This window comes from Monodon monoceros, unplaced genomic scaffold (assembly GCF_005190385.1).
Source record: "Monodon monoceros isolate NGI ecotype Baffin Bay Population unplaced genomic scaffold, NGI_Narwhal_1 Super_Scaffold_3, whole genome shotgun sequence".
NCBI lineage: Eukaryota > Metazoa > Chordata > Mammalia > Artiodactyla > Monodontidae > Monodon > Monodon monoceros.
This window is the reverse complement of record NW_021703780.1, coordinates 80,244,380-80,271,675: the sequence shown is the minus strand read 5'-3', so window position 1 is coordinate 80,271,675 and position 27,296 is coordinate 80,244,380. Positions and strand designations below refer to the sequence as shown.

Sequence of the window (27,296 nt, the reverse complement as noted above, 5' to 3'; positions counted from 1 at the left end):
GTGCGTTAGCAGGAGCAACTGATCCCATTAATTCATTCCAAAAATATTTACTGGGCACCTACTATATGCCAGGCACTGTTCTAGGCATTGGGAATACAACAGCAAACAAAGCAGACAAAAATATTTGCACTCTCTGAGGTAACATTGTAATGAGTTTGTATGCTGGTGCAGGGGTTTGCAAAGTTTTTCTGTAAAGGGCCAGATATTACATATTTTTAGTCATAGGATCTCTGTTGCATCTATTCAACTTTGCCATTGTAACTGGAAACCAACCATAGACAATACATAAACAAATGGGTGTGAGTGACTTCCAATAAAACTTTATTTACAAAGACAAGTAGTGGGCCAGATAGATAGATAGATAGATAGGGATAGAGATATATACATTGATATATCAAAATAGAAAATGTATATATAGAAAATTTGTTGAAGAAAACTTCTTAAAGAAATGAACTATTAACAGTGGCTACTACCTTCAGAGACTTAAGAAATCTTACAATGTGCATACACTGCTTCTTTAAATAAATTAAAATTTTATAATATGTTTTTTGGCATTGTTCAATATTCTAGTGTGTTTTTTTTTATTAACTATTCACCAGCTATGTGATTTCCAAATTTTCGTTGTTAAATAAATTGCTGCAACAAAAATCTCTGACTGCAAATTTAAGTATTTGTTTAGGATAATCCCTAGAAATAAAATTATTTGACTAGAGGATTTAAACTCTTAGGCTCTGGATATATATTGCCAAATTGTCCTCTATAAGGATGTAACAATTCACATTTCTACTGACAATATTAAAAAGTATTTATTTCCTCCACAATTGTACCCAAATTGGGCATTTTTATTGGTTTAAAAACATATACATTTTAAAAGGTAATATTATCTTTTATTTTGCATTTCTTCAATGCTATCAGTGAAGCTGGCTCTTTTTCTTGTTTACTGGCCACTTTTACCTTTTCTTTTTTGAATTTTTTATTCACATCATTTGTTCATCATGGTGTTATTTTCCTCAGAGCTTCTAGGTACTTGAAATATTTCCGTGTGAAATTTTTACTTGTCTCTCTTCATTTTCTCCCTTGTGGCATTACTGTCTTCACTCTGGTGGACACTCTTGCCCTCACTTTGGTGTAAGGTTATTCCTATTTCTTCTTAAACATAATTTTTGAAAGGAAATTTACGGAGGTTTGTAGCATGAAGACATCTCTTCAGGCAGGTTCTTTGAGGTAGCTAAGCTCTTCTTAGCCTCCACGGATGGCCATTGTCTCTGAAAGAAATCTGGTAACATTCCTTTTGCCTACACTATCAGGAGTTCTCCATGTTCTTTCAGCCCAAGATCGTATGGACCAGCAGCCGATCCAGGTAGAGAGGCTAGGACTCTTTACCTACTGTCTTTATAGAAGCCAGGGCATCTCTTCAGAAGCTGATCTGCCTTTTTGACGTGGCTTTCAGCTGATTCACTTCTATCATAATTACATGTTTCCTCTTTCCAGAGCTCAACACAGCTTGATATCAGAGGAGGAGAAATTACTATTTGCATCACTTCTATTTCTTCTTTAAAACTATATTTTATTTTTTTAATCAGGTTCTCCCTGATTCTCTGCTCTTGTTGCAGCTAATCTTTTAAAATACATCAAATAGAAAACAACCAAACAAGCGCTTTCTGGAATGCTTGAGTCTCTTCATGTCTCCACTGAGAAAGTCCAGGATCAGCTATTTTATGACTACATTATGGGGCCTAGACTGCAGGGATACTTAGAGCATCCATGCTGAGCTAGAAATGATACACAATAGGATAAAACCCAGTTAATTGAGTTGGTCATGAAAACAGTGAGATTTAAAAATCTGCAGTGACAGGGACTGTGCTTTCTTAGATGCAATGAGAAGCCCGCACGCCGCAACAAAGAGTAGATGCGCAGCAAGGAAGACCCAACACAGACAAAAATAAATAAATAAAATAAATTAAAAAAAAAAAAGGAATTCTATTAAAAACCATTGCTGTGACTGCTTACTTCCTAAAGAAGCAGATCATTTGAAATGGAATGCCTTTAATTTTTATTTTGGTATTTAATTAATTAATTTATTTATTTATTTTTTGGCTGCTTTGGGTCTTCGTTGCTGTGCACAGGTTTTCTCTAGTTTCAGTGAGCGGGGGCTACTCTTTGTTGTGGTGCATGGGCTTCTCATTGCAGTGGCTTCTCTTGTTGTGGAGCATGGGCTCTAGGCGTCCAGGCTTCAGTAGTTGTGGCACATGGGCTCAGTAGTTGTGGCTCATGGGCTCTAGAGCACAGGCTCGGTAGTTGTGGCGCATGGGCTTACTTGCTCCACAGCATGTGGGATCTTCCCAGACCGGGGGTCGAACCTGTGTCCCCTGCATTGGCAGGAGGATTCTTAACCACTGTGCCACCAGGGAAGTCCTATTTTGGTATTTAAATGAAGGATGTCTTAATAATATTGAAAGTGCTAAATTCCACGGCTTTCGATTGCAGTGGGAAAACAGGTTTCTTTCTGAAGGGAATTCCTTTCCCACAATCTGGTACCATTTTTCTCTTTCAGTCCATGCTTCTCCACTGTCCTTTGTGTAAATGTTTTTCACTCCACTTTTACCATCTTCTTTATCCATTTCTAAATTTCCCGACCAATAGAATGTCATTGCCTTTGTTTCTATCCTTAACTCTCGTTCTCCACTTATAGTCTTCCAGCTGACCTTGTCCCTGAATGCTCCTTCTCCTGGTTTCTGATGTTCCTTACTCTTACTTCTTTTTCATCTTGACTTTGACCTGTTACTATGGCTCTACCTTCCCTCCCACAGATCCTCTCCAGGATATAGTGAGAATTTCTCTTGAGCTCATTGTGGTTCTGTCAGAGGAGACACTTTTAGTTTCAGATCCCTTTTCTTCTGTGCACCTTATAATTTAAATAAGCTGCTTTAAAATGTCATCAGAATTAATCATTTTAATGCATTATTGAAGAGGGAAAAAATAACTGGAGCACAATGGAACTTCTTTCTGTGCCATTGGCAAATAACACAGTTGAAGCATTGGTTAAAATGGCTGTCACAAACAGCAACAGAGGTATTATCAGTGTACATAATGAAAGCCCAAAGTTTCTTTGCCTGTAAATTCAAGAAATCTGTTATCCATTAAAGAAGAAATAACCAGACAAAATCCACAAATGCCCTTTGTTTCATCATCTTAATAGTGATTTTCATTCCTGACAGGGAGTGGCATGAATTCAAAGATGTTATCCATGAAAATTAGGATTGTTTTGTAAAAAATTCTATTCATTTCTACTGGTTACAATGAGTCTGTATTTGTCAAATGGTTTTTATGCTTAAATGAAAAGGTAATGATAAACAACCACTGGAACTGCTAGATGCATGATCCCTGTGCTAGGTTTCCTGACATGCCTCTTTGGCAAATCTGGGCCCAGGGAGTAATCAGTGTGGATATGAAAATGAGCACATTATTTCACTGTTAACAGGCACTGCTAAAATGAAAGAGAAGGTGTGTGGGTCTATTGATGTTTTTATTTTCTTTCCTGGAACAATTAACTCAATAAGAAATAATGTAGGCAGGTTGTTCTAAATCCAAAGTTTGATGAAGGAGTTTTGGAACTTAATATTTCCAGTTTATGCAAAGTTTATGAGAAGTGCTATATTGTTTACTACTAGTTCAAATAAGATGCTGTCATACTTGGCCTTCATTTTACTAACAGGGAAACAGGCTCACTGATGTAAATGGTAAAGAAACAAACATGAAAAAGGATATCTTAGTCAAGCGGAGAAAGCCTAGTGGCTAACAGCCACTGGGATCTCCAGTGCTTGACAATGCACTTGTAATGGGGAAGAACCCTTTGCATTCTATTACAAGTTAATCACTAAACGGATGTTGCCTATACGCTTAAATTATACATAATGGCCCATCTCTGGGAACCCTGCCTCGCAGGTAATGAGCATTAAGCTAAAATACCTTTGTGTAGCTCACAGGGAACATCTTGATCAGGCCCACCCCTGAATGACTGCAGGGAGGAAGAAATTAACACATCCTCTCCGGAGGCTGACAGGAACCAGGAAATGTTTGACTTTACTCCCTCCCCTTTTAGTATAAAAAAAAGCCTGAATTCTAACTCAGGCAAGATGGGTTCTTTGGGGCACGAGTCCACCATCTTCTCAGTTTGCTGGTTTTCTGAATAAAGTCACTATTCCTTGCTCCAGCAACTTGTCTCTCGATTTATTGGCCTGTTGTGCAGCAAGTAGTACGAGCTTGGACTCAGTAACACACTGGCAAAATACATACTATTATAATCCCCCTTTCACAGATAAAGGATTGAGGCTGCGAAATAACTGGCTCAAGCTCAGAGTTATTAAATCACAGAGTCAAGACCTGAACTCAGTTTGTCTGATATCTACCTCTGTGCTTCAATCTGATCCCAGACAGTACAGAATGCTTTGGTAGTGGTATTGCCTATGGCCACAGTTACTACTCAAGCAGTTCACAATTGCAATACTGATAAAGAAAAAGCATAGAATCACTGTTTATTCACCCTTAGCCAATGCTTCTACATGTCGGGGCTGACCTAGACCCCTGGTAGAAGACAGGTCTTATACCCATGTGTCAAGACTCTCTGAGAGCAGCATTTAGTCATCACCTCCATCTACGAATCACAGGATTTTCATTCTACATTTAGGAACCCAGTGGAAGAAGGCAGAGTAACTTGCCTCTTGATTCACTGGGAAACCTCTTGAGAGTTTACCGCTATGGTTTGGTTTGTCTGCTTTTTTAAATTTTTTTTAGTTCTCAAACTAAATAACTCCTTGAGAAGATTATTTAAAATGCAGATGTCAGACTCCATCCTAAGCGATTCTGATTCAGTAGGTCTAGAGTGGAGCCCAGGAATCAGTATTTGCGAAGTTCTAAAAATGTAAAGGTTCCCTGACCCCTATCCTCCACCCTCTTCCTGGAGACAACAACTTTACACTCTTTTAATACTTTCATCTGGCACATACACGTCTCTACTGTTCGCCAGAGCTATCAAGATAAGTTACAAAGTGTCAGGGGCCTTATGACCCATACCTCAGATTGGCTCTGGTGTTTCACATTAGATATCAAATATTTATTAAGAATATATCAGAGGAAGAAACACAACATTTACTGAGGCCTTGCTATGTGCAAGGTCTTTACATACAACATCTCACTGAATACTTACTATCACTGTATGACCTAGGTAGTTCCTCAGGTCACAGATTCACAGAAGGCAGAGGTGAGATTTGAATCCAATCCAGTTTCACTGAAAACCCAGTGCTTATCTCAGCAAAGCACAGTGCAGAACTCTTTGGTGGATCCTTGACCTCAAAGAGCTTCCTATTTGGGAAAAAAGGGTAGAAAATAGCGAGAAGTCTTAGGAGGAACTCAATAAGTGTGAGTCATCCTACATGTGTTTCTTTCACACTTTCTCTAATCCTGGTCCAGTGCTAAGCACTGGAGATACCATACAAAGGTCCTTCTCCTCCATCTCCCCCAACCCCTTGGCTGCAGAGATGGCAGAATTAGAGAATGTGGATGAAGACACTGAGGAATTGCTGATGCAGGACTTGGGCCCCAAAGCTGAGGAATAGGCTGTCTTCCAATTGAAACAGGAAAACTCATATGATGCTACCCAGCCCAGAAATTCACTAGTAGATAATGAACCAATCAAAGATTGCCACATGTACATGAATGGTAATCAGAAAGACTCTGCCCACTCCACTTCCAAAAATCCTGCCCTAATAGAAAAAAATCCCATCCTAACAGAACACTCATCAAAGACTGTCTAAGGAGGCTCTCCTTTCTCTTTACGAAATGCACTCTTCTTTTCAAACCCTTTCAGGTCTCTGCTGGAAGGAAAGTGATAGTAGCCAACTCCCTTGCCATAGTACTGTCTGAATAAACCACCTTTGATTAATTCTACAGGAGGTCTGCTTCCTTCTGACAACATGTTCAAAGCTCTCACCACGCTTAAACATTCAGTCTGTAAACATTAATGAATCTTTGCTCCATCCTGGCTAGATGGCAGACCCAGTACAAGTAATGATAGATGAGGTGGGAACTCAGATCCCCTCCCGTCAAGAGAAGGGTGTGGTCAGATTTCAGCTTTGGGGTGTGGTCAGATTTCAGCTTTGGGGTCTGGTCCCAGGCTGTGACCCTGGGCAAGTTACACAGTGTTTCTGTAGTACAGTTCCCCCTCTGGTAAAATGGGAATAACATCATCACCCCTTACAGGGTTCCTGTGAGGCTTAAATGACCCATATTCAGAGGCAGCTGAGTACATGTAAAAGGAATGAGCATAGGCTTGGCACTGAATAAAAAGGGACGCATGAGTCCATATTGATACAAGTGAATACAAGGATAAATAAACGTGGGAGATGGTAAAGCTCTTCTCAGAGTAGAATGTAAACTAAAAAATGTAGAAAGGAATGGAATTAGACAATCATGATTTTGCAACCATTACAGTAATAACTGATTCAAGAAATAATCAACAATGGATGCTAAATCTAGCCAGTAAACTTGTGATTAAGAATGGGCTATAAAGCTATGTATCTATATCTATGTAAAATGGGGAATGAGGCAAAATATAAATAAGTGGTAAATCTGGGTAAAGGACACTTCGGAGTTGGGGGTAATGTTCTTGCAGCTTTTCTGTAGATTTGTTTTGTCAGAATAAAAATTAAAAAAAATTAAAAGGAGAAAAAGTAAAAAGGGAAGTAAAGCAGAAATAGTTTCCTAGTTCTGTTACATTGTACATTTTCTCATGATCATAGGCTCAAGAACAGAGTAAGGTTAAAAAAAATTCTAAAATGGTACTTAATAGGGTGGGGAGAAGAGAGCGTGGGTTTGAACCATTTTTAATCCGTATCAGATCTCTGACCTTCAATAAGTTAGGTAACCTCTCTGTGCCTCAGTTTTCTCTTCTACAAAACGGGGATTTATACATTGGTACCTACTGGAAAGGTTGCTATAAAGACTAAATTAGTTCATAATTTGTAACGTGCCTGGCACATATTAAGCTTATTTGCTATAGTAATTTTATTACATATACAGGGCTTAGAGTCACGTAAACTCCGAATAAACGCTTGCTCTTGTTCTGGTGATTACTGGCTTAAAGTGCTTCAATTGATTTGCCTTAACCTTCGGTAAAAGATAAAAAATTCTTACTCAGGTGCAGAGGGGATCCACCGACCTCGTCAGACCCACTTGCTTCTCCCGTACTCCCTCAAGGCTCAGCTCAAATATCGCTTCCCTAGGCGAGCCTCTGGGGCCCAAGGACCAGACCAGAGGCCTCCCTTACTTGGCGTCAGCTCCGTGGGCCGGTCCTCAGAGCACTCACGGCACCGGCTAACGTGCACTGGCCTGTCGCCCCAGCGTAGTTTAAGCCCCACGACCGTAGGGCTCGGGATGTGTTTTTGCTCACATGGTGAGCCGGGGTAGCACGGTGAGGAGGCCACGGGGCCTCTGAAGGCTGAAAGTGAACTTGGGGCCGAGGTGCGAGTCGCGGTGGGGGACGCAGGGCTATAGAAGGTGGCCCCTCAGAGGCGCTGCCACGTCCCGGGGACAGCAGGCGGGCCCGGGCGGAGGGGGCGGTGCGGGAGGGGCGGCCGGGCCCCGCCCCCTCCCCTCCCCTCCCCTTCCCGCCTTCGCCGCGCCCCGCCTGGTTCGCCGCGGTCCGCCTGGCTCTCCGCGCAAGTTTTCTGGTTAAGATGGCGGCCCCTGTGGTGGCGCAGGCCTGGAAACTACTGAGAGACCTGGCGCTCCGGTCCCCGCTCCTGGCGGCCAGGTCCCAGGTGAGCGGGCCTCTTGGTGGGAGCCTGGAGCAGCCAATGATGCCCTCCTGTCCTTGTCTGTCCACCTCTTCCTGGCCCCGGTGCGCGGCCGCTAGGGCGCCGCACCTGTGGAAGGGACGCGCGGTGCTGCGCCCGGGGGCGCACGAGAGACCCCAGCATCCCCCCACCCCCACCTCGCTTCAGGTGTCGGGGGTCCCAGGCGGAGCGGGTAATGACAGTCCGGAGTGGGTAATGACAGCCCGGAGTGAGAGCCACCCAGCTCTCAGTTGTCGCTGACGTGGGTTACCCTAGCGCTGCGGAGGGCGTCTGGCCCTGTACCAGGCGCTGCAGGCATGTTAAGGAAAAGTCCCTGGGACTGGGTTTTGGAGTCCTGAGGTGTTATTATGTCGACAGAAAAAAAATGCACAGCCTGAAAGTTGGGAAATATATTTTATTGGAGGCATTATTGAGGGTTGTATCCTGGGGAAGTTTCTGGATAGCTCTGAGGAACTGTTCCAAAGAGGTAAGGGAGGAGCCAGGATATATGGGAGTTTGGGCTGAAAATAAAACAAAAAAAAAAACTTGTAGTGGAACATCAAAAGATTAGGGCTAGTCACAAAAATCAGATATGTCAAGGTAGTGATTTTAATGCTTTGCTCAATTTGGGAAGGTGTAAGAGTCTGGGCTTATTGAAGTTATTCCTTTGATATGCATCTTCACCAGACTTGGGGGGGTGGGTAGTGGTGCTTGAGTTGGTGAAATGAGGGGGTCAAGGAGAAAGATGGGAAACGCTCTCCCTCAATTCAGTGAGCAGTCAGTCCCAGCACTAAAACACATCAGAGCAGTGGCCCTGTCCTCTTTCTCCTTGTTTCAAGAGAATAAAAACCTAGGAGGGCCAGTGGTGGATGCTGAATAGCTATTAGAACTTGGCTTCCTGTAGATTTGATCAATACGTTCTGCAGGTGGCAAGAGTCACAGTAGTCAAAAGGTCTTTGGGGAGTTAGGAGTTGGTGATGACTCATGGACAAGTTATTCTCCATTAGTAATATCGCTCCTCTTTTAAAGAAAGGATGGTGTGGGGCTCATCCACAGCAGAGCATCGTCCTTGTCCGTTTTCCCATCTTTAATTGATGAGAGACAAATGATCACTCCTGCAGTTTTTTTTTTTACTCCTGCAGTTTTAACTAGGATATGCATAGTATATATTTTTTAAAAATTGAAAGATAGCTACTAATGATTTTTTGAGTTACTCTAAGCTTTGGTTAATTATGACATCTGAAAGGTTTTTTTTTTTTCTTCTTTCATTTCCTGACTTCTCATTTGTCTGTTTTTGTTAATGTAAATTTAAAAGGTGCTAATAACTCATTACTGTAATATCTTTAATAGGCACTTGACAGTATGGTGGGATAGCAAAAGGAATGGTGGTTTTGTCTAATTAAAATAACTAATAACTGTTGTAATAGAGTAAGGAGAATACCTCCAGGTGATCAAATTCTATTCATTATTTAAGTGTTAGAAAAAAACAGGAACTGTGGTGCTAACTATGAGAGTAGACTTGAATTGATGGGAAACATGGTGCCTAAGGCAGTGAAAACTCAAGCAAAGGAAATAATTGTGCCGAGAAATCCAACTGTTTAGCTGAAGTATGATAGGGCTTCTTGCCTTACCAAGAAATGGGAGTCTGAACACAACACTGTAGAGAATCTGAGTGGGCGATACCCTTGGTTTGGCAAGAAGACTGGGTAAAAGGATCTCCTACCTCACTGCATCTAGTAACTTTGATTTACATACTTGTGGATGGCGTATTGTCCTGTGAACATAAGCTTAGGAAATGAGTTTGTTTTTTTTTTTAAGTCAGGAATAGTACACAGTGTTCAAGAACTGGAAATGGGCGTTAGCAAGCATCAGATCCAACTAGCTTATTTCACAGGTAGAAAAATTGAGCACTAAAGTTCAAGGACTTGTTCAAGGTTATAAAGAGAGTTTGTGGCAGAACTGATTACAGATTAAAGGTTTACTTTTCAGTTTCCATTATACCAGGCTGTGGTGTAAATTTCCTCATGAATGTAAGTTATATCAGCATGTAAGTTACTCTGCATAGCATAAAGTTACTATGTAACATCCAAGTCACCAACACTACTGACACATTTTAATTTTTTCTTTATAAACATCTTAGAATTGGCAATAAAAGTAGGTGAGTATTGTTTGTGATTTGTAAGGAACCCTTTTCATATTCTTGAATGCTTCTTTGTATCTGCTCCACCTACCTCTGCATGTATGTTGTGCCTACCTACTCCCTTGCCCATGGCAGACATTACAGTTGAATATGACCCTCTTTTTCTTGGAAACTTAAGAATCCTCACCAAGCGTCTCAGAAATCTCTTGCTACTCTTCTTGGCTCAGACCTTCTTTGTACCAGGCCTTATGCAAAATTCTTGTGTGTACAGAGATAAATGACCCAGTTTCTGCTGTGAGAAGTAACTTTAACCACTCTCACAGAGGTGCCAAAGAATGACACTTTATGTACCCCCTCCTCGTTGTTAAATTTAACATTTGACACATACTCCTGATGCTAAATGTCATTGACATTTTTTATTTCTTCTGCTGTTGGCTTCTCTGTTTTGACTTTCAATTGATGTTATATCCTTAAAGGGCCACCCTTTTGCCATTTCTTATTTTACATATATTTCTCTATTCAGCTTATACCTAGAACAAGACTCTATAGGTACTGATATTTGGGGATAGTAAACAAGGCAGGCAGAGATCTTGGCCACATGATACTATATTTTAATGGGGGTGGGGAAGGGCTAGACTGTACATACATAAACAATAATGAAAATGATTTCAGCCAGTGACAAATGCTATGAAGAAAATAAAACAAGGTCATGGGCTGGAGAATGAATAGCTTAGCCAAGATGGTGGGTCATAGATTAGGTGATCCAGGAAAACCAATTCGACATTGCATTGTAACACGTGTAATAAAAATATACATATTATAAGTGAACAGCTTGATGAGTTTGCACAAACTGGGCATGCCCAGGAGATCAGATCCATATCAAGAAATTAATCATTTAGCAGCAACCCAGAGGGCCCCGTGGTGCTCCTTCCCGTCACTACTTCCACCCAGAAAAGAGTAGCCAGTCCCCTGAATTACGCCACCATACACTGGTTTAGTTCCTTTTTGTACTTTATGTAAATGGAATTATACAATGGATTATATGAGTGCATACTCACATAATCAACATTATGTTTATGAGATCCTGGAGGTGACTTTTTGACATTTGAACTGAGACCTGATTAATGAAAAGTAGCCAGCCAGGTGACACTCAGGAAGAGAGGACAGCAAATGCAAAGGCCCTGAGGTGGGACCTGAACTCAACATATCCAGACAGTTAAAGAGGTGGAAAGTGACAGTACTAGTCATGGTCTGAGGGGTAGGCAGGGGCTGGATCAAGTGGGGACTTGTAGGGTCTGATAAAGAGTTTTTAAAAGCTTAGAGTGCTTTGCCCAAAGTTACTCAGCTAGTGAAAAATAGCTGAATCCCAGTCCGGCTGCCAAAGGCCAGGCATGTAATTACTGTACAGTGCACTCCCTATTATAAATAGCACAATACAGCAAGGCACAGCCATGTTGGGCACAGAGATGAGCCTGTTACATTAGTTATGTCTTAGGGGAAGTCTTGGCTGAGGGCACTGAGTTTAAATGGTTAGTGATAATCTGATCATGGTATTTTGCCTTTTAGTGCATTTCCCCTCTCATAATGGCTGTGTGAAGTTAACAGAGCTGTTCTGTTGTAGGTGAAGCAAAGACATTGTGGGAAACACTGCCCCTCAGGCCCCTAGTTGTAGAATCCTTGTTGTGTGGTTCTCTACAAAGCCCAGAGCTTCTGTCCAGGAACTCAGGGAGGAATGTGTATTGTTGAAGGAAACCAAAACCCTGTCCCTGCTGTTGTGTATCTCAGAATAGATGACTCCAGCTTAATTTTCTGTTCTTTCCAGAAGTGAGAGGAGAAAGATGGATGCCTGGCTTTTAGAAGTGAAGGACTGAAGCTTACGTGCAAGTTTCTGTCAGCTAACTATGGCTGTGGAGGCTGCATTGGAAGTTGTGACTCACCTTTATCTGCCTTCTTGCCTAGAAGAATAAATATGACTCTTTTCTCTTATAAATGAAGTGCACTTGCAATTTCTGCTGTTAGAAAAGGAAATTCATCTCAAATAATTTAGTTGCTAAACTACTGACTTCTGTGTGGGGAAGAGCTGTAAATGATAGCTCTTGTTTCAAATTGGTTTTGTTTACTGTAAATGAAACACTTCTTTCATGGATGAGTACACAGACCCATAGTAGTGAGACTTTTGCTGCCCTTGTATCCCGGCCCAATTCTGTAAGCACAACGCCCAGAAACTCACTGACGTATCTCGTATTTTGGGGAGGAAAAGAAATTACATATGCAACTTCAGATCACTTGTCTTTCAACTCTTTTTACTATTCACTCAATCTGGAATTGTCCTTTGCTACCTGTGCACCCATCATTTTCTGTTACTTGATGAAAACGTTTTGTCTGAAGAACTTTGAGCAAGTGGTAACGTCAGTATACTAATGAAATTTGGGGAAATGACACTAGAATTAGTCTGGTAAAGAAGATGCAGGGGAAGGCATGCCAGGTGGAGTGGACTGTGGGCAAAGGCGGAGGGGAGAGAGAAGATGGGGAGATTAGAGGAGTCATTGGGAACAGTTTGGTATGGAGGAGAGGCAGGTGAGTAACAGAAGTGGAGAGCTAGTGGTGATCTTTTTGGCAAATGAGGGAGGAAAGAAGAGCTGTAGAAAGCCCAGAATTTGGCATGGTATAGAGCTAGATAACTGAACATCAAGCACATATTGTTCACTTAGTAAATATTTTCTCAGTGCTTAGTCTTTGCCCAGTGCTATTTGTTGGAAGCTCCTTGAAGGCAGAGACTATACTGATTAATTCTTCACTGTAAATCTAGTGCTTTAGAGAATGCTGGGCATATAGATACCTTTAATAAGTGAGTTCTATGAGTGAGTGAATGCAGGGAAGATACACAGCCCTACCCTCAGGGGGCTCATAGTCTAGTGGCAAAATTGGCGGGTAAACCAAAAATTATACAGTAGCATCGCAAGATCAGTAGAGCTATGTGCTTAGTCTTCTGTGACACTGTGTGGTCTTGCATGGGGCACTTGCTGTTTCCCTGTCTGAAACACTGTTCCTTCTGATCTCAGGCCTTGTTCTATCCCATCATTCAGCTTTCTTATTCAAAGTGGTCTTCCCACAGGGCGTTCCCTAATTATCTGATCTGACTCACTTTCTCCCCAGAGATTATTTTCTGCCCCTTGCCTGCATTTTAACACTTTACCTGGTGATTTATTATGTGTTTTTATTATGTGTTTATTCTCTGTCTGACTTCCTTCCCCACAAATGTAAGAATGTAAGCTCTATGAGGGCAAAGATTTTTCTTATGCACTGCTATTTCCCCAGCCTGCCTGACCAGTTATTCAGTAAGCTTTTGTGGTTAAATGAATGCATGGGGTACACAGAGAAATGAGAGGCAGGTAAGTAACAGGGATGAGGGTTGATGCAGATAATTTAGGCAAATGAGGAAGGAAAGGGCTATAGAAAGTCTCGTTGTGAAAGGACTTTCAAAATAATAGGAATGTGCATTTCATATGTGACAGACCCTGTGCAAAGTGATGTCTTCACATTATTTCCTTAACCCTTACAATGTTACTGCAGGGGAGATTGTACTGTCTTCATGTTACAAATAACAGAACAGAGGCATAGAAGGGTCATACTAAATAATCTGCTTAAAATCACAGGGCCAGGGAGTCACCTGCCTCATGCTGATAAGTTACTTACGCTGTTAAAACATTAAGTTACATTGCCAAAGGGTCCTTTTTGAGCTGAACTATCCAGTTATGCTGATGGCTGACCTTTCCTCCTTTCTTTGTCCCTGAGTAATGGGCAGCTTGGTCTTTGCACTTATGCCAACTTAGGTGGAGTAATCAACACTGCATGATTGTCCTCTTATCTGACTCTTAGCAGGCTCTTATCTGACTGCCTCCTTCTCTGGCTCCAGGGTCTGGGAAACAGTGAGGAGAAAAGGGTATGGTTCTGTGTTCAAATAGGACTAAGTTCAAATTCTGGGTCTGCCAGGTTCTTGCTCTACTAATTGTTGAACTTGACTGAACCTCAATTTTCTGTTCTCTGAAAGGAGATAATTCTTACAGATAGTTACAAAGATTAAATAAGATGATATGCATGATGTCTGACATTATGGTTAGATAGTAGGCTCAGAGCGATTATTTCTCTTGCAGTAAATTTGAAGCTACATTTACTTGAATTTTTTTATTTTGGCTTTATCAAGCCAGAATAGTTTTCCTTTCCCAGATTTGATAAGCATTTAGTGTTTGCTGCCATATCAGGGTTAGGTGCTGGCTTGGTGTTTCCAAATGGTTTATTTCACTTAGTCCTGCATCAACGACTTGAAACAGAGGTGATTATTCTCAGTTTACATCTAGGGAACTTGAGGCTCAGAGAGTTCAAGCCCTGTCTCCTGGGCCCCAGTTATCTTCATTATTCCACAGGTGGGGTGAAGGTCTGGTGAGGCCTGAGGTGGCAGTGGGGAGGGTTGTGTGGGGAACTCAGTTGCACCATCCTGGATGTTGCTTGTTCTAGAAATGTTTGCACATCTTGGTGTTGGCTTAGTAATTATGGCTTCTGGACCACTTATGCATCAAAAGTTTGAGGTGGGGGGACACCCAAACACTAGACTGTAGTCATAACATGTACGCAAGGGCAACTGGCGCATGCCCCTCACTGTCTGCCCTGTGCACAGGACTGCCTTCAGCGTTTCAGAAATGCTGGAGAAATTGTGAAATTGCATTTCCTTTGGAGGTTGAGTTTTGGGGGATGGTGATAGAGGGTGGAGTTTCCTGGTATTCTGAGTTCAGACTTTGGTCAGTGTGCTGATTACGTGGCCAGCTTTTGCCCCTTTCTAGAAATGATTCCAAAAGAATAGCACGTGGATACTAGTCACAAAGGCATAGATTTCTAACACTTACCTCTAACATTTACTTTTATTTTAAAATTAGAGGGGTTTGATGTAGTGTTTGAGTTGATATTGGAGAAATGGCAAAGCTTAAGGAATAGGTCTGAGTTTGTGTCCTGTGAGTGGGGGTGGGATGGGAGTCTGGCATCTCTTTTTCTACCCCTATCCATTTCTCCATGTGCTTACCCTATTTCCATTTCTAGGCTGTCTTAGTCCCAGGGTTGTGACTTGAGGACCCTGAAGAATTTCAGGAGGGCTGCTTTGTGGAGTTAGAGGTGGGGGAGCAGTGAGAGATGAGGCTGGAGACATATGCAGGGGCAAAATTTTGCTGATCTTGTGAGTCTGGTAATGGAGTCGAGGTTGGTTCTTGAGGGCAGTGGGGAGCCATTGAAGGGTTTTAATAGGGGCTAATTTTTTAAAAAAAATTTAAAATTTTATTTTTTGGATGTGTTAGGTCTTCGTTGCTGTGTGTGGGCTTCTCATTGCAGTGGCTTCTCGTTGCAGAGCACAGGCTCTAGGTGCGCGGGCTTTAGTAGTTGTGGCACGTGGGCTCAATAGTAGTTGTGGGCTCAGTAGTTGTGGCTCACTAGTGGGCTCAGTAGTTGTGGTTCTAAAGCACAGCCTCAGTAGTTGTGGCGCACGGGCTTAGTGGCTCTGTGGCATGTGGGATCTTCCCAGACCAGGGTTTGAACCCGTGTCCCCTGCATTGGCAGGCGGATTCTTAACCACTGTGCCACCAGGGAAGCCCCCATTGAAGGGTTTTAGACAGAGGAGTGGCAGGAGCCGTTTTATGCTTCAGAGTATTCTTTCTTTATACAGTGTGGAAAGGGTTGGAGGGATTAAGAATGGAAATCATTCAGGTGACTGTTGTACTAATTTAGTGCCAGTAGTAGTTATGCCACAATAATAGGCATAAACCAGGACTGGAATCACACTGCTTGGGTTTAAATCTTGCGCTCAGTACTGGTTATCTTCGTGATGTGTGACAATTACTTACATATTTTATTACGACTCACTTTTTTTCTTTTTCACATTTCAACATCTCTGAAAACTGCATATGTTTGTACACTTATGTCACAGATGGAGTGACAGTTTTTTTTTTCTCCAGTGGTACATGAAGTGGAAGATGGGGGTTTGGATCAAAATCAGGGTGACCACATAATTTTTTGCCAAATCAGGATACTTTTGAGAGTGAACGTGAGCGCTGTGAATAATTACACCAGCAGGTATAGCAGAAACCCAGACTGTGCCTGGAAAGCTGATATATGGTCCTCCTAACTAAAATGGACTAAATGATGGCAGTGGGGATAGAAGAGAAAGATTGGCATTATTAAGGAAAGAAGCTGGACAGGATTCATGCTTTCCCTGCTGAGTCCCCATTGCTGGCTTCTCTCCACTGCCATATACCAAAAAGGTGATAAAAGGCTGTGTACCATCCCTGAGCAGAGAAGGTGTGAGGAGCTACCGTTGTTATAAAAGATCCCTGCTTGTCTTTGCTGTGGGACCATGTGCTCCGTCCTTGTGCCCAAGTGCTCCCTGGACATGCTGTTATGGTTGTAGAACAAGAACAGGCAAATAGAAGAGAAATAGAAAGACCCATAAATATGTCAGGCTTGCAAAGTGCACATTTCTAAACTTGAGCACGGTGAAGAGCTTTCCAAAGCTCCAAGACTCCCTTATCCTGCGTTCACAACGTTCTGGGCCCTGGTGGAATCGTGCAGTGTGGCTTAGATATTTCCTTTTGTGCTCTCAGTCTTGTGTGGATGATGCAGTTGATTATTAAGGCTTCTTTGATTGAAAGATCTCCTTGGACTTTTCTTAAGGGGAAAAAAAATGGTTTTTTGAAAGGGACACATACTGGAACTCAAGACTAATGTTCCTTGGTGTTGGCTCCTCTGTGCCTCTTCTGTTGTGTTAACTGGTGGCTAGCTCGTGGTACCATTTCTCTATAACTTGTACCTGCCCATAACTTTGTCCATTCCTGAGCCCCCTCCAGCTTCCTAACCCTAACACATCATTCAGCTTCTGTCTCTCAGAATGTCACAGTTCTAATAACAAGAACATCTCATCAGTCTAGCTCATCCTTTTGCACTCACGTTCGGGTCACTGGCCAGCTGAAAGACTGGCTGGTTCTTTTTAAGGTGTCCACCTCCACCTTACCACCTGTGGCTGAGATGGGGAGGTCTTGGAGAGGAGCAGCACCATGGCCCCCTGAGTAGAAGGGCTCTGAGTGCAGTGTTGGTGGGGTGGCCTGATCCATTTAGAATTCCTTCATGAACTGCTGCTAACTTGTCCATCTTCTCTTCTCCAAGTACACATGTTCACGTTTGCTTTGTTTCCTTTTTCACATTCCCAAATTTCTGAAGATCTTCTTACTATTCACTTGGCTGGTCTTAGTTAGATTAATTTATTAGAGATTAAGGTCATGGTAGTGGGCCTTGTTTTAGACTGCTTTCTTATGATCATAACTAAAATAATTCTCAGGAGAGAATTATTAATTGGGAAAATGGGGTATCATGGGAAGTCAGCTTGTCCACCCAAATAGCCAAGTGAGTGTTTCCAAGACAAATGTAGACAATAGGCTTCATATGGCCCTGGAGTACTTCCTCAGCTTTGCTTGGAGCAATATTCTGCATTGAAATAACCTAACTTCTCTTGGTTCACTTCCACTTTATGCTTCCCAAAGGGGATTTGTTTGGGTCCTTTTGCCACCACTCAGTAAAAAACTGCCATATTGGGCAGGACTTCCTTGAAGCCACCTGCAGAGGATGCTGGCTCCCACATTAGTCCCTGGTGCAGTGAGGTGGGACTCGGAGCACAGGGTTTATTTCATTTAAACCATGAGTATGAAGACTATATTTTATCTTAAAACTGGGGCACTTTTGATAGTTAAAAGGGAGCACTGTTAATAATTATGCCAGGATAATAGGCATAAACCAGGACTGGAACCAGACTGCCTGTGTTCAAATCTTGCTTGCAACACTTAGTAGATTTGTGACCTTCTGAAAATTACTTAGGTATTTCATTGCAAGACACACTTTTTTCTTTTTCACATTTCAGCATCTCTGACATATGGATGTGTTTTACAGTTGTGTCATAGATTGATTGGCAGGTTTTTCCCAGTGGTACATTAGAGTGGTGCAAAAAAGTTGTTCATTCTTAAACTTGATGAAATTTCTGTGCCTCAGTTTTCTCTTCTGTAAAATGTAGGGAGCTACAGTATTCACCTCCCAGAGTTACAGTGAGGATTAACTGAGGCCATGCATATCATCTTAGCACCATGCCCTAGATGATCAGTAAATTTTAGTTATTGGTTTTGGCATTATTGTCACTAGCTTTAATAAATTGTAGTTAAATCATAGTTAATTAAATCATATTACATAATATGTGATGAATCGGGAGATTGGGATTGACACGTATACACTGATGTGTGATGTGTATAAAATGGATGACTGATGAGAAAATAAATAAATAAATAAACATAAAAAAATAAAAGGGATGTTCTCAAAAAAAATTGTAGTTAAATCATAGTTAATTAAATCATTACATAATATGATTAAATCACATTTAACTTACATGTGTTGATTAAATAAAATATATTAAGTAAAATAGATTAAATAGAATATCAAAATATATTAATTAAAATACACTAATTGAAAATGGTTAACTAAAATATATTAAATATATATAATAAATATATAATTAAGTTACGGTCACATAAGTAATAAACAGAAAGGCTTAATTTTTGTAAAAAGCCTCCTTCAGTGTTTTCCCTGCCTTCCTCCTAAACCCCCTCAACATTGCAACTTGCAAGGGAGATGAACAATGTAAGCAAAGTAGGGGATTAGAACAGTCAAGTTGGGGAAATGACATGGAAGGAGAGAGAGGCTCTCTGTAGTGCCTTATTGGTGTCAGGAGTGGAGGACTACAATGAAGTCCCTTGGGAAAAGGACTTTCTTGCACTTAGCCCCAGATTGGGAGTGGAGACCAGCCATTTAGCTTTATCAGAAAATTTACTGTTTTCACCTTATCAGTGGAGACCTCTTCACATTTTTATAAGGAAACTATCTTTATCTTTTGTTTGATGTCACTATCTTCTGCTAATGCTCTCCTAATTGCTGTCCAAATGAGCACCTGGACTTTGAAGGACATATTTGGGTTAACTTAACTTTGAAAAGAAGGGGAGGAAAAGAAGGTTCAGAACTCTTTTTAAAGTGATGTATCATTAAAATTGAAAACCAACAATACAGGGAAAAGAAAGATTTTTTCAGTTTTTAACCTTTTTATAATTAGCATGAAAAAATAAATGTGCTATATGGCTAATTAGAAAAACTAAATAAGTTTTGAGATAGTGAAGTTGTAAACAGATTATCCTCACTAATTTAAAAATGATTATGGATTGAATGGCTGAGTGTTGAGGAGATTAGCTTGAAATGGAAGCAGAAGTCTTGTGACTGGTTTTTGGGGAGGCTGAGCCTAATGGTGTAGATTCTAGCATCAGTTCCAGTGTATGGGTTTTCCAATACCACCAAGCAGTTCTCCACCAGCTGGGTGTCCTACAAGCCAACTAAATTCTGACATTGTTGACATGGAAATAGCATTAGATTCCACAAGTTAAGGGCACAGTCCAACAAGACTGCCCCCACCCCACTTCAGAGGCCAATATCAAGTCTACATTGTCACTTGTACAGGTTCCATTAATTTGCTAGAGTGGCTCACAGAATGTAGAGAAACATTTTACTTCCTAAGTTACCAGTTTATTGTAAAAGGCTATATAACTCACTAACAGCCTAGATGGAAGAGATGCCCTGGGCAAGGTGTGTAGAGAGGGTTATAGAGCGTAGCACTCTCTCTGAATCTCCACATGTTCACCACCCACGGAGCTCTCTGAGTCTAATCACTAGGCTGGTACCCCTGGCAACCAACCCCCATCCTTAGGTTACCTAGTGGCTTTTCAAAAGTTGTCTTTTTCATTTAACAAAGACACCTTTATCACTCTCTTCACTTAAGAAATTCCAAGGGTTTTGAGAGCTCAGTACAAGGACTGGGGATGAAGACCAAATATATATTTATTATAAATCACAGAATCACAGTGTGCTGTTAGGATTGGAGTACCAATTCCAGAACTCCTAGCAGGCATGTTGCGAGTATAATGGATCCTTTCTTTTTTGTTTCATATACATTTATGGTGAGGTTTTTATGAGTGATATAAAATTGATTTTATAGCTATTTTATATAAAATATTTTAATGTGGGGGAAAACTTACAGAGTTAACTTTTAGATAAGGATCTTGCTGTGATTTATGTCATAGAGTGTTCTGCCTATGTTTTCCTCTAAGAGTTTTATAGTGTCTGGCCTTACATGTAGGTCTTTAATCCATTTGGAGTTTATTTTTGTGTATGGTGTTAGCGTGTGTTCTAATTTCATTCTTTTACATGTAGCTGTCCAGTTTTCCCAGCACCACTTATTGAAGAGGCTGTCTTTTTTCTCCATTGTATATTCTTGTCTCCTTTATCAAAAATAAGTGCATAGGTTTATGTCTGGGCTTTCTATCCTGTTCCATTGATCTATATTTCTGTTTTTGTGCCAGTACCATACTGTCTTAATTACTGTAGCTTTGTAGTACAGTCTGAAGACTGGGAGCCTGATTCCTCCAGCTCCATTTTTCTTTCTAAAGGTTGTTTTGGCTATTCGGGGTCTTTTGTGTTTCCATACAAATTGTGAAAGTTTTTGTTCTAGTTCTGTGAAAAATGCCATTGGTAGTTTGATAAGGATTGCGTTGAATCTGTAGATTGCTTTGGGTAGTATAGTCATTTTCACAATGCTGATTCTTCCAATCCAAGAACATGGTATATGTCTCCATCTGTTTGTATCATTCATTTCTTTCATCAGTGTCTTACAGTTTTCTGCATACAGGTCTTTTGTCTCCTTAGGTAGGTTAATACCTAGGTATTTTATTCTTTTTGTTGCAGTGGTAAATGGGAGTATTTCTTTAATTTCTCTTTCAGATTTTCATCATTAGTGTAAAGGAATGCAAGAGATTTCTGTGCATTAATTTTGTATCCTGCTACTTTACCAGATTCATTGAATAGTTTTAGTAGTTTTCTGGTAGCATATATAGGAGCCTCTATGTATAGTATTATGTCATCTGCAAACAGTGACAGCTTTACTTCTTCTTTTCCGATTTGGATTCCTTTTATTTCTTTTTCTTCTCTGATTGCTGTGGCTAAAAATTCCAAAACTAAGTTGAATAACAGTGGTGAGAGTGGGCAACATTGTTTGTTCCTGATCTTAGTGGAAATGGTTTCAGTTTTTCACCATTGTGGATGATGTGGGCTGTGGGTTTGTCATATATGGCCTTTATTATGTTGAGATATGTTCCCTCTATGCCTACTTTCTGGAGGATTTTTATCATAAATGGGTGTTGAATCTTGTCGAAAGCTTTTTCTGCATCTATTGAGATGATCGTATGGTTTTTCTCCTTCAGTTTGTTAATTTGGTGTATCACATTGATTGATTTGCATCTATTGAAGAATCCTTGCATTCCTGGAATAAACTCCACTTGATCATGGTGTGTGATCCTTTCAGTGTGCTGTTGGATTCTGTTTGCTAGTATTTTGTTGAGGATTTTTGCATCCATGTTCATCAGTGATACTGGCCTGTAGTTTTCTTTTTCTGTGTCATCTTTGTCTGGTTTTGGTATCAAGGTGATGGGGGCCTTGTATAATGAGTTTGGGAGCGTTCTTCCCTCTGCTATATTTTGGAAGAGTTTGAGAAGGATAGGTGTTAGCTCTTCTCTAAATGTTTGATAGAATTCCCCTGTCAAGCCATCTGGTCCTAGGCTTTTGTTTGTTAGAAGATTTTTAATCACAGTTGCAATTTCAGTGCTTGTGATTAGTGTGTTTATATTTTCTTTTTCTTCCTGGTTCAGTCTCGGAAGGTTCTGCTCTTCTAAGAATTTGTCCATTTCTTCCAGGTTGTCCATTTTATTGGCATATAGTTGCTTGTAGTAATCTCTCATGATCCTTTGTATTTCTGCAGTATCACTTGTTACTTCTCTGTTTTCATTTCTAATTCTATTGATTTGAGTCTTCTCCCTTTTTTTCTTGATGAGTCTGGCTGATGGTTTATCAATTTTGTTTATCTTCTCAAAGAACCAGCTTTTAGTTTTTATTGATCTTTGCTATTGTTTCCTTCATTTCTTTTTCATTTATTTCTGATCTGATCTTTATGATTTCTTTCCTTCTGCTAACTTCGGGGTTTTTTTTTGTTCTTTTTTCTCTAATTGCTTTAGGTGTCAGGTTAGGTTGTTTATTTGAGATTTTTCTTATTTCTTGAGGTAGGATTGTATTGCTTTAAACTTCCCTCTTAGAACTGCTTTGGCTGCATCCCATTGGTTTTGGGTTGTTGTGTTTTTACTGTCATTTGTTTTTAGACATTTTTTGATTTCCTCTTTGATTTCTTCAGTGATCTGTTGGTTATTTAGTAGTGTACTGTTTATCCTCCATGTGTTTGTATTTTTTATAGTTTCTTTTCCTGTAATTGATATCTAGCCTTATAGTGCTGTGGTTGAAAAAGATACTTGATATGATCTCAGTTTTCTTAAATTTATGGAGGCTTGATTTGTGACCCAAGATATAATCTATCCTGGAGAATGTTCCATGAGCAGTCGAGAAGAAAGTATATTCTGTTGTTTTTGGATGGAATGTCCTATAAATATCAATGAAGTCCATCTTGTTTAATGTGTCATTTAAAGCTTGTGTTTCCTTATTTATTTTCATTTTGGATGATCTGTCCATTGGTGAAAGTGGGGTGGTAAAGTCCCTTACTATGTTGTGATACTGTCGGTTTCCCCTTTTATGGCTGTTAGCATTTGCCTTATGTACTGAGGTGCTCCTATGTTGGGTGCATAAATATTTACAATTGTTATATATTCTTCTTGGATTGATCCCTTGATCATTATGTATTGTCCTTCTTTGTCTCTTGTAATAGTTTTTGTTTTAAAGTCTATTTTGTTTGATATGAGAATTGCTACTCCAGCTATCTTTTGATTTCCATTTGCACGGAATATCTTTTTCCATCCCCTCACTTTTAGTCTGTATGTGTCCCTAGGTCTGAAGTGGGTCTCTTGTAGACAAAATATGTACAGGTATTGTTTTTGTATCCATTCAGCCAGTCTGTGTCTTTTGTTTGGAGTATTTAATCCATTTACATTTAAGGTAATTATCGATATGTATGTTCCTATTACCATTTTTTAAATTGTTTTGGGTTTGTTATTGTAGGTCTTTCCCTCCTCTTGTGTTTCCTGCCTAGAGAAGTTTCCTTAGCATTTGTTGTAAAGCTGGTTTGGTGGTGCTGAATTCTCTAAGCTTTTGCTTTTCTGTAAAGGTTTTAATTTCTCCATCGAATCTGAATGAGATCCTTGCTGGGTAGAGTAATCTTGGTTGTAGGTTTTTCCCTTTTATCACTTTAAATATGTCCTCCCACATCTTTCTGGCTTGCAGAGTTTCTGCTGAAAGATCAGCTGTTAACCTTATGGGGATTCCCTTGTGTGTTAACTTGTTGCTTTTCCCTTGCTGCTTTTAATATTTTTTCTTTGCATTTAATTTTTAATAGTTTGATTAATATGTGTCTTGGCATGTTTCTCCTTGGATTTATCCTGTATGGGATTCTGCATTTCCTGGACTTGATTATTTTCTTTCCCATATTAGGGAAGTTTTCAACTATAATCCCTTCAGATATTTTCTCAGTCCCTTTCTTTTTCTCTTCTTCTTTTGGGACCCCTATAATTTGAATGTTGGTGCGTATAATGTTGTCCGAGAGGTCTCTGAGACTGTCCCCAGTTCTTTTCATTCTTTTTTCTTTATTCTGCTCTGTGGTAGTTATTTCCACTATTTTATCTTCTGGGTCACTTATCCTGCAGTTCTTCTGCCTCAGTTATTCTTGATTCCTTCTAGAGAAGTTTTAATTTCATTTATTGTGCTGTTCATCATTGTTTGTTTGCTCTTTAGTTCTTCTAGGTCCTTGTTAAACGTTTTTTGTATTTTCTCTATTCTGTTTCCAAGATTTCAGATCATCTTCAGTATCATTACTCTGAATTTAGGCTGCCTGTTTCCTCTTCATTTGTTTGGTCTGGTGGGTTTTTACCTTGCTCTTCATCCGCTATGTATTTCTCTTTCTTCCCATTTTGCTTAACTTACTGTGTTTGTGGTCTCCTTTTCACAGGCTGTAGGTTTGTAGTTCCCGTTGTTTTTGGCGTCTGCCCCCAGTGGGTAAGATTGGTCCAGTGGGTTCTGTGGGCTTCCTGGTGTAAGGGACTGGTGCCTGTGTTCTGGTGGATGAGGCTGGATCTTGTGTTTCTGGTGGGCAGGACCGTGTCCGGTGGTGTGTTTTGGGGTGTCTGTGAACTTAATATGATTTTAGGCAGCCTCTCTGCTAATGGGTGGGGTTGTACTCCTGTGTTGCTAGTTGTTTGGCATGGGGTGTTGAGCACTGGAGTTTGCTGGACGTTTAGTGGAGCTGGGTCTTAGCGTTGAGATGGAAATCTCTGGGAGAGCACTCGCCGATTGATATTACGAGGGGCCAGGAGGTCTCTGTTGGACCAATGTCCTGATCTCGGCTCTCCCATCTCAGAGGCTCAGGCCTGACACCCGGCCGGAGCACCAAGACCCTCTCGGCCCCGGTTCATGCGCTTCCCGTCACTCACCCAGCTCCTGCCTCCGCGCCTCCCTTCCTTTAGTTTGATCTTTACTTCCCACACCAGGCGGGGGTGGAGGGCAGTGCAGAGGAAGCCAGTAGGAAGCTGCCCTGCTGTGTCCTTGTCCGCACCCCGTGCAGGGCTTGCTGGGTCCCTCCCAGTCATGGGGCAGGGTCCGCAAAGACAGCCCGACCACTGGACAGACCCACCGACCCTGTGATTGAATTTTGGGGTGTTGAGGCAAGTAGCAAAGGAATTGCTTTTTTGATTCAAAGTTTGGACCAGCACACGCCTTTTATGTCTCTGAAACCTTGTTTTTGCTCCCCACGCTTTTAAAGGTACTAAAATTATAAATGAATATACTTCTTATTTTTAAATTTATAACTTTTTTTATTGTGGTAAAATATACATAACATATAAAATTTACTTTTTAACTACTTTTAAGTGTACCTTTTTGTGGCATTAAGTGTATTTACATTGTTTTGCAACCATCACCACCATCTGTCTCCAGAACGTTTTCATCTTCCACCATCTGAAATTTTTGTATCCGTGAAACACTAATTCTCCATTTTTCTCTCCCCCCCAGACCCTGGAAACAGGCATTTTGCTCTCTGTTTCTATGAATTTGACTACTTTAGAATCTTACATAAGAGGATTCATAAAATACTTTTTTTTTGTGACTGGCTTATTTCACTTAGCATAATGTTCTCAAGTTTCATCCATGTTGTTGCATGTGTGAAGCCAAATCCCTGTAAAACCGAGTTCCTCTGCCAAGTTCATGATTAACCTCTCTTTCTAAAACTGTATTCCCTTTCTTGTCCCACCTGTTCCCCTGAAGCTTGAGGAGTATCAAAGAAGAGAGGGATTGAAGCTGAGCAGCGTTCTGAAGGGCCTTTCTGGGTACAAAAGCCTTTACATGTCCCCAGTTTATTGTTTGTAGGAAAAAGACTTCAGCCTCCTGTACCTTCCCTGAGTGTCAAAGGGCAGATTCAAGCAGTTACTAATTAGGGAAGTGAGGGAATGCAGAAACAAAGGAAAAGCAGTCAAGAAACAATTGTGCAGTGATAAGGCAGGGTCCTAGTTCCTCCTCAAGGGATGGACATAGCAATCTGATGTATATCTTGGAGTTGTTCTGTAGGAACTAAGGCCCCCCACTCAGGTGGAGGATGGCAGCTACATGCTGAGATACCAGACTGGTCGGAACCAGAAGGTTGATGAATGAGATTCCTAGAACGCCACGCTCTTACCACACCAGTAACCAATCAAAAGAAAGTCATACACCTTGCAGCTGTCACCTCAAATGTTGCCTTTAAAAACTGTTCCCTGAAAACCATTGTGGAGTTCGGGTCTTTGGAGCATTTGCCTGCTGTCCTCTTTGCTTGGCCCTTGCAATACACCTTTCTCTGCTCCAAACGCCAATGTTTTGGTTTGTTTGGCCTCACGGTGCATCAGTTCCACAAACTCGGGTTCAACAGCATGTGTCAGAATCTTCTTCCTTTTTAAGGCTGGATAATATTCTGCTATATGTGTATATATAACATTTGTTTATATCCTTCATCAGTGGACCCTTGGGTTGCTTCCACCTTCCCGTATCTGGTCAAAATGTCTGTTAAGAAATACCTTTAAGGGTAATATTTTATTAAATATTCATAATCATTTATCCTTCTATTGGGTATTTTTTAAATGCATAATAGGTGCATTATTAGGCCCAGAAGATAGTGGGTTGGTAGGAAGCTTGGGCATATGAGACAGCTACTGCCTTTAAGGAACATACAGATATGTGGTGGAGACCAATGGGAAATGGACAATTACAGTGAGAGGTGTTTGGTGTTCAGGAGGGCTTCCCAGGGCTCTCTGGGTATACAGCTGTACTGCCTCTCTTGGACTCCCCTACACAGTGGCTGTTAATAGTGTCTGTCAGGATAATCTGAAGTTAGGCCCAAGTAGAAATAGACACCTGACATTTATCAAGCACATTCCTTAGGCCAAGTCTGGTACCGTGCACCTGAAGAGGATTGTCTGAGTCCTCATAGCGACCCTAGGAGGTAGGCACTCTCATTGCCATTGCTAAGCCCATTTTAAAGCGCAATAAACCATGGTTCAGAGACTTTAAACAACTTCCCTATTGTCACAGCTATTGTCCTGCACAGCTCCTTGCTGTGCCACTCACACTGATCTCTTCTGTTGTGCCTGTTATGCGTTGAATTGTGTCTTCAAAATTCATACCTTGAAGGCCTAACCACCGGTACCTCAGAATGTGACCTTATTTGGAAATGGAGTGTTTATGGAGATAATCAAGTTAAAAGGAGGTCATTAGGGTGGGCTCTAATCCAATAGGACTGAGGTCCTTATAAAAGGGGGAAATTTAGACTCAGAAATGCAAGCAGGGAGAATACTATCTGAATACAAAAAAAGAGATAAGGGTGATGCTTCTGTAAGCCAGGGAACACCAGAGATTACCAGCAAACTACTAGAAGCTAGCTGAGAGGCATGGTTACAGATTGTCCCCCACAGCGTCAGATGGAATCAACCCTCAGATGAAGCCTTGATCTCAGAGTTCTAGTTTCCAGAACTGTGAGACAATACATTTCTCTTGTTTAAGCCACCCAGTCTATGGTACTTTGTTATGGCAGCTCTAGGAAGCGAATACTGTGCCCCTTGGCATTGTGTGATGTGCATGCTGCTTGGTTCATCTTGAGCTTTTACACCTAGACATTTTTGGAGTCTCTGCGCTTATCG

The 27,296-nt window shown here is 40.9% G+C and overlaps 2 protein-coding genes across 3 annotated transcripts in view; one reads left to right on the top strand and one right to left on the bottom strand.

Annotated features, from left to right (window-relative positions):
* The window catches only part of TAFA1 (TAFA chemokine like family member 1), a 767,746-nt gene extending 760,278 nt beyond the window's left edge, over window positions 1–7,468 (bottom strand). The window contains exons 1-2 of the mRNA XM_029242641.1: window positions 7,192–7,468; window positions 5,207–5,361 (exon numbers count right to left, since the gene is read on the bottom strand). The gene's annotated coding sequence lies outside the window, so the exon portion shown is untranslated. The remainder of the gene's footprint in view (window positions 1–5,206; window positions 5,362–7,191) is intronic.
* Window positions 7,469–7,652: 184 nt separating this feature from the next.
* Window positions 7,653–27,296, top strand: part of SUCLG2 (succinate-CoA ligase GDP-forming beta subunit) — a 370,032-nt gene continuing 350,388 nt past the window's right edge. The window contains exon 1 of one of the 2 annotated variants that reach the window (XM_029244400.1): window positions 7,653–7,817. In XM_029244400.1, the coding sequence (XP_029100233.1) occupies window positions 7,734–7,817 (84 nt within the window). In that variant the 5' untranslated portion in view covers window positions 7,653–7,733. The remainder of the gene's footprint in view (window positions 7,818–27,296) is intronic. The other variant, XM_029244398.1, reaches the window with a different exon arrangement.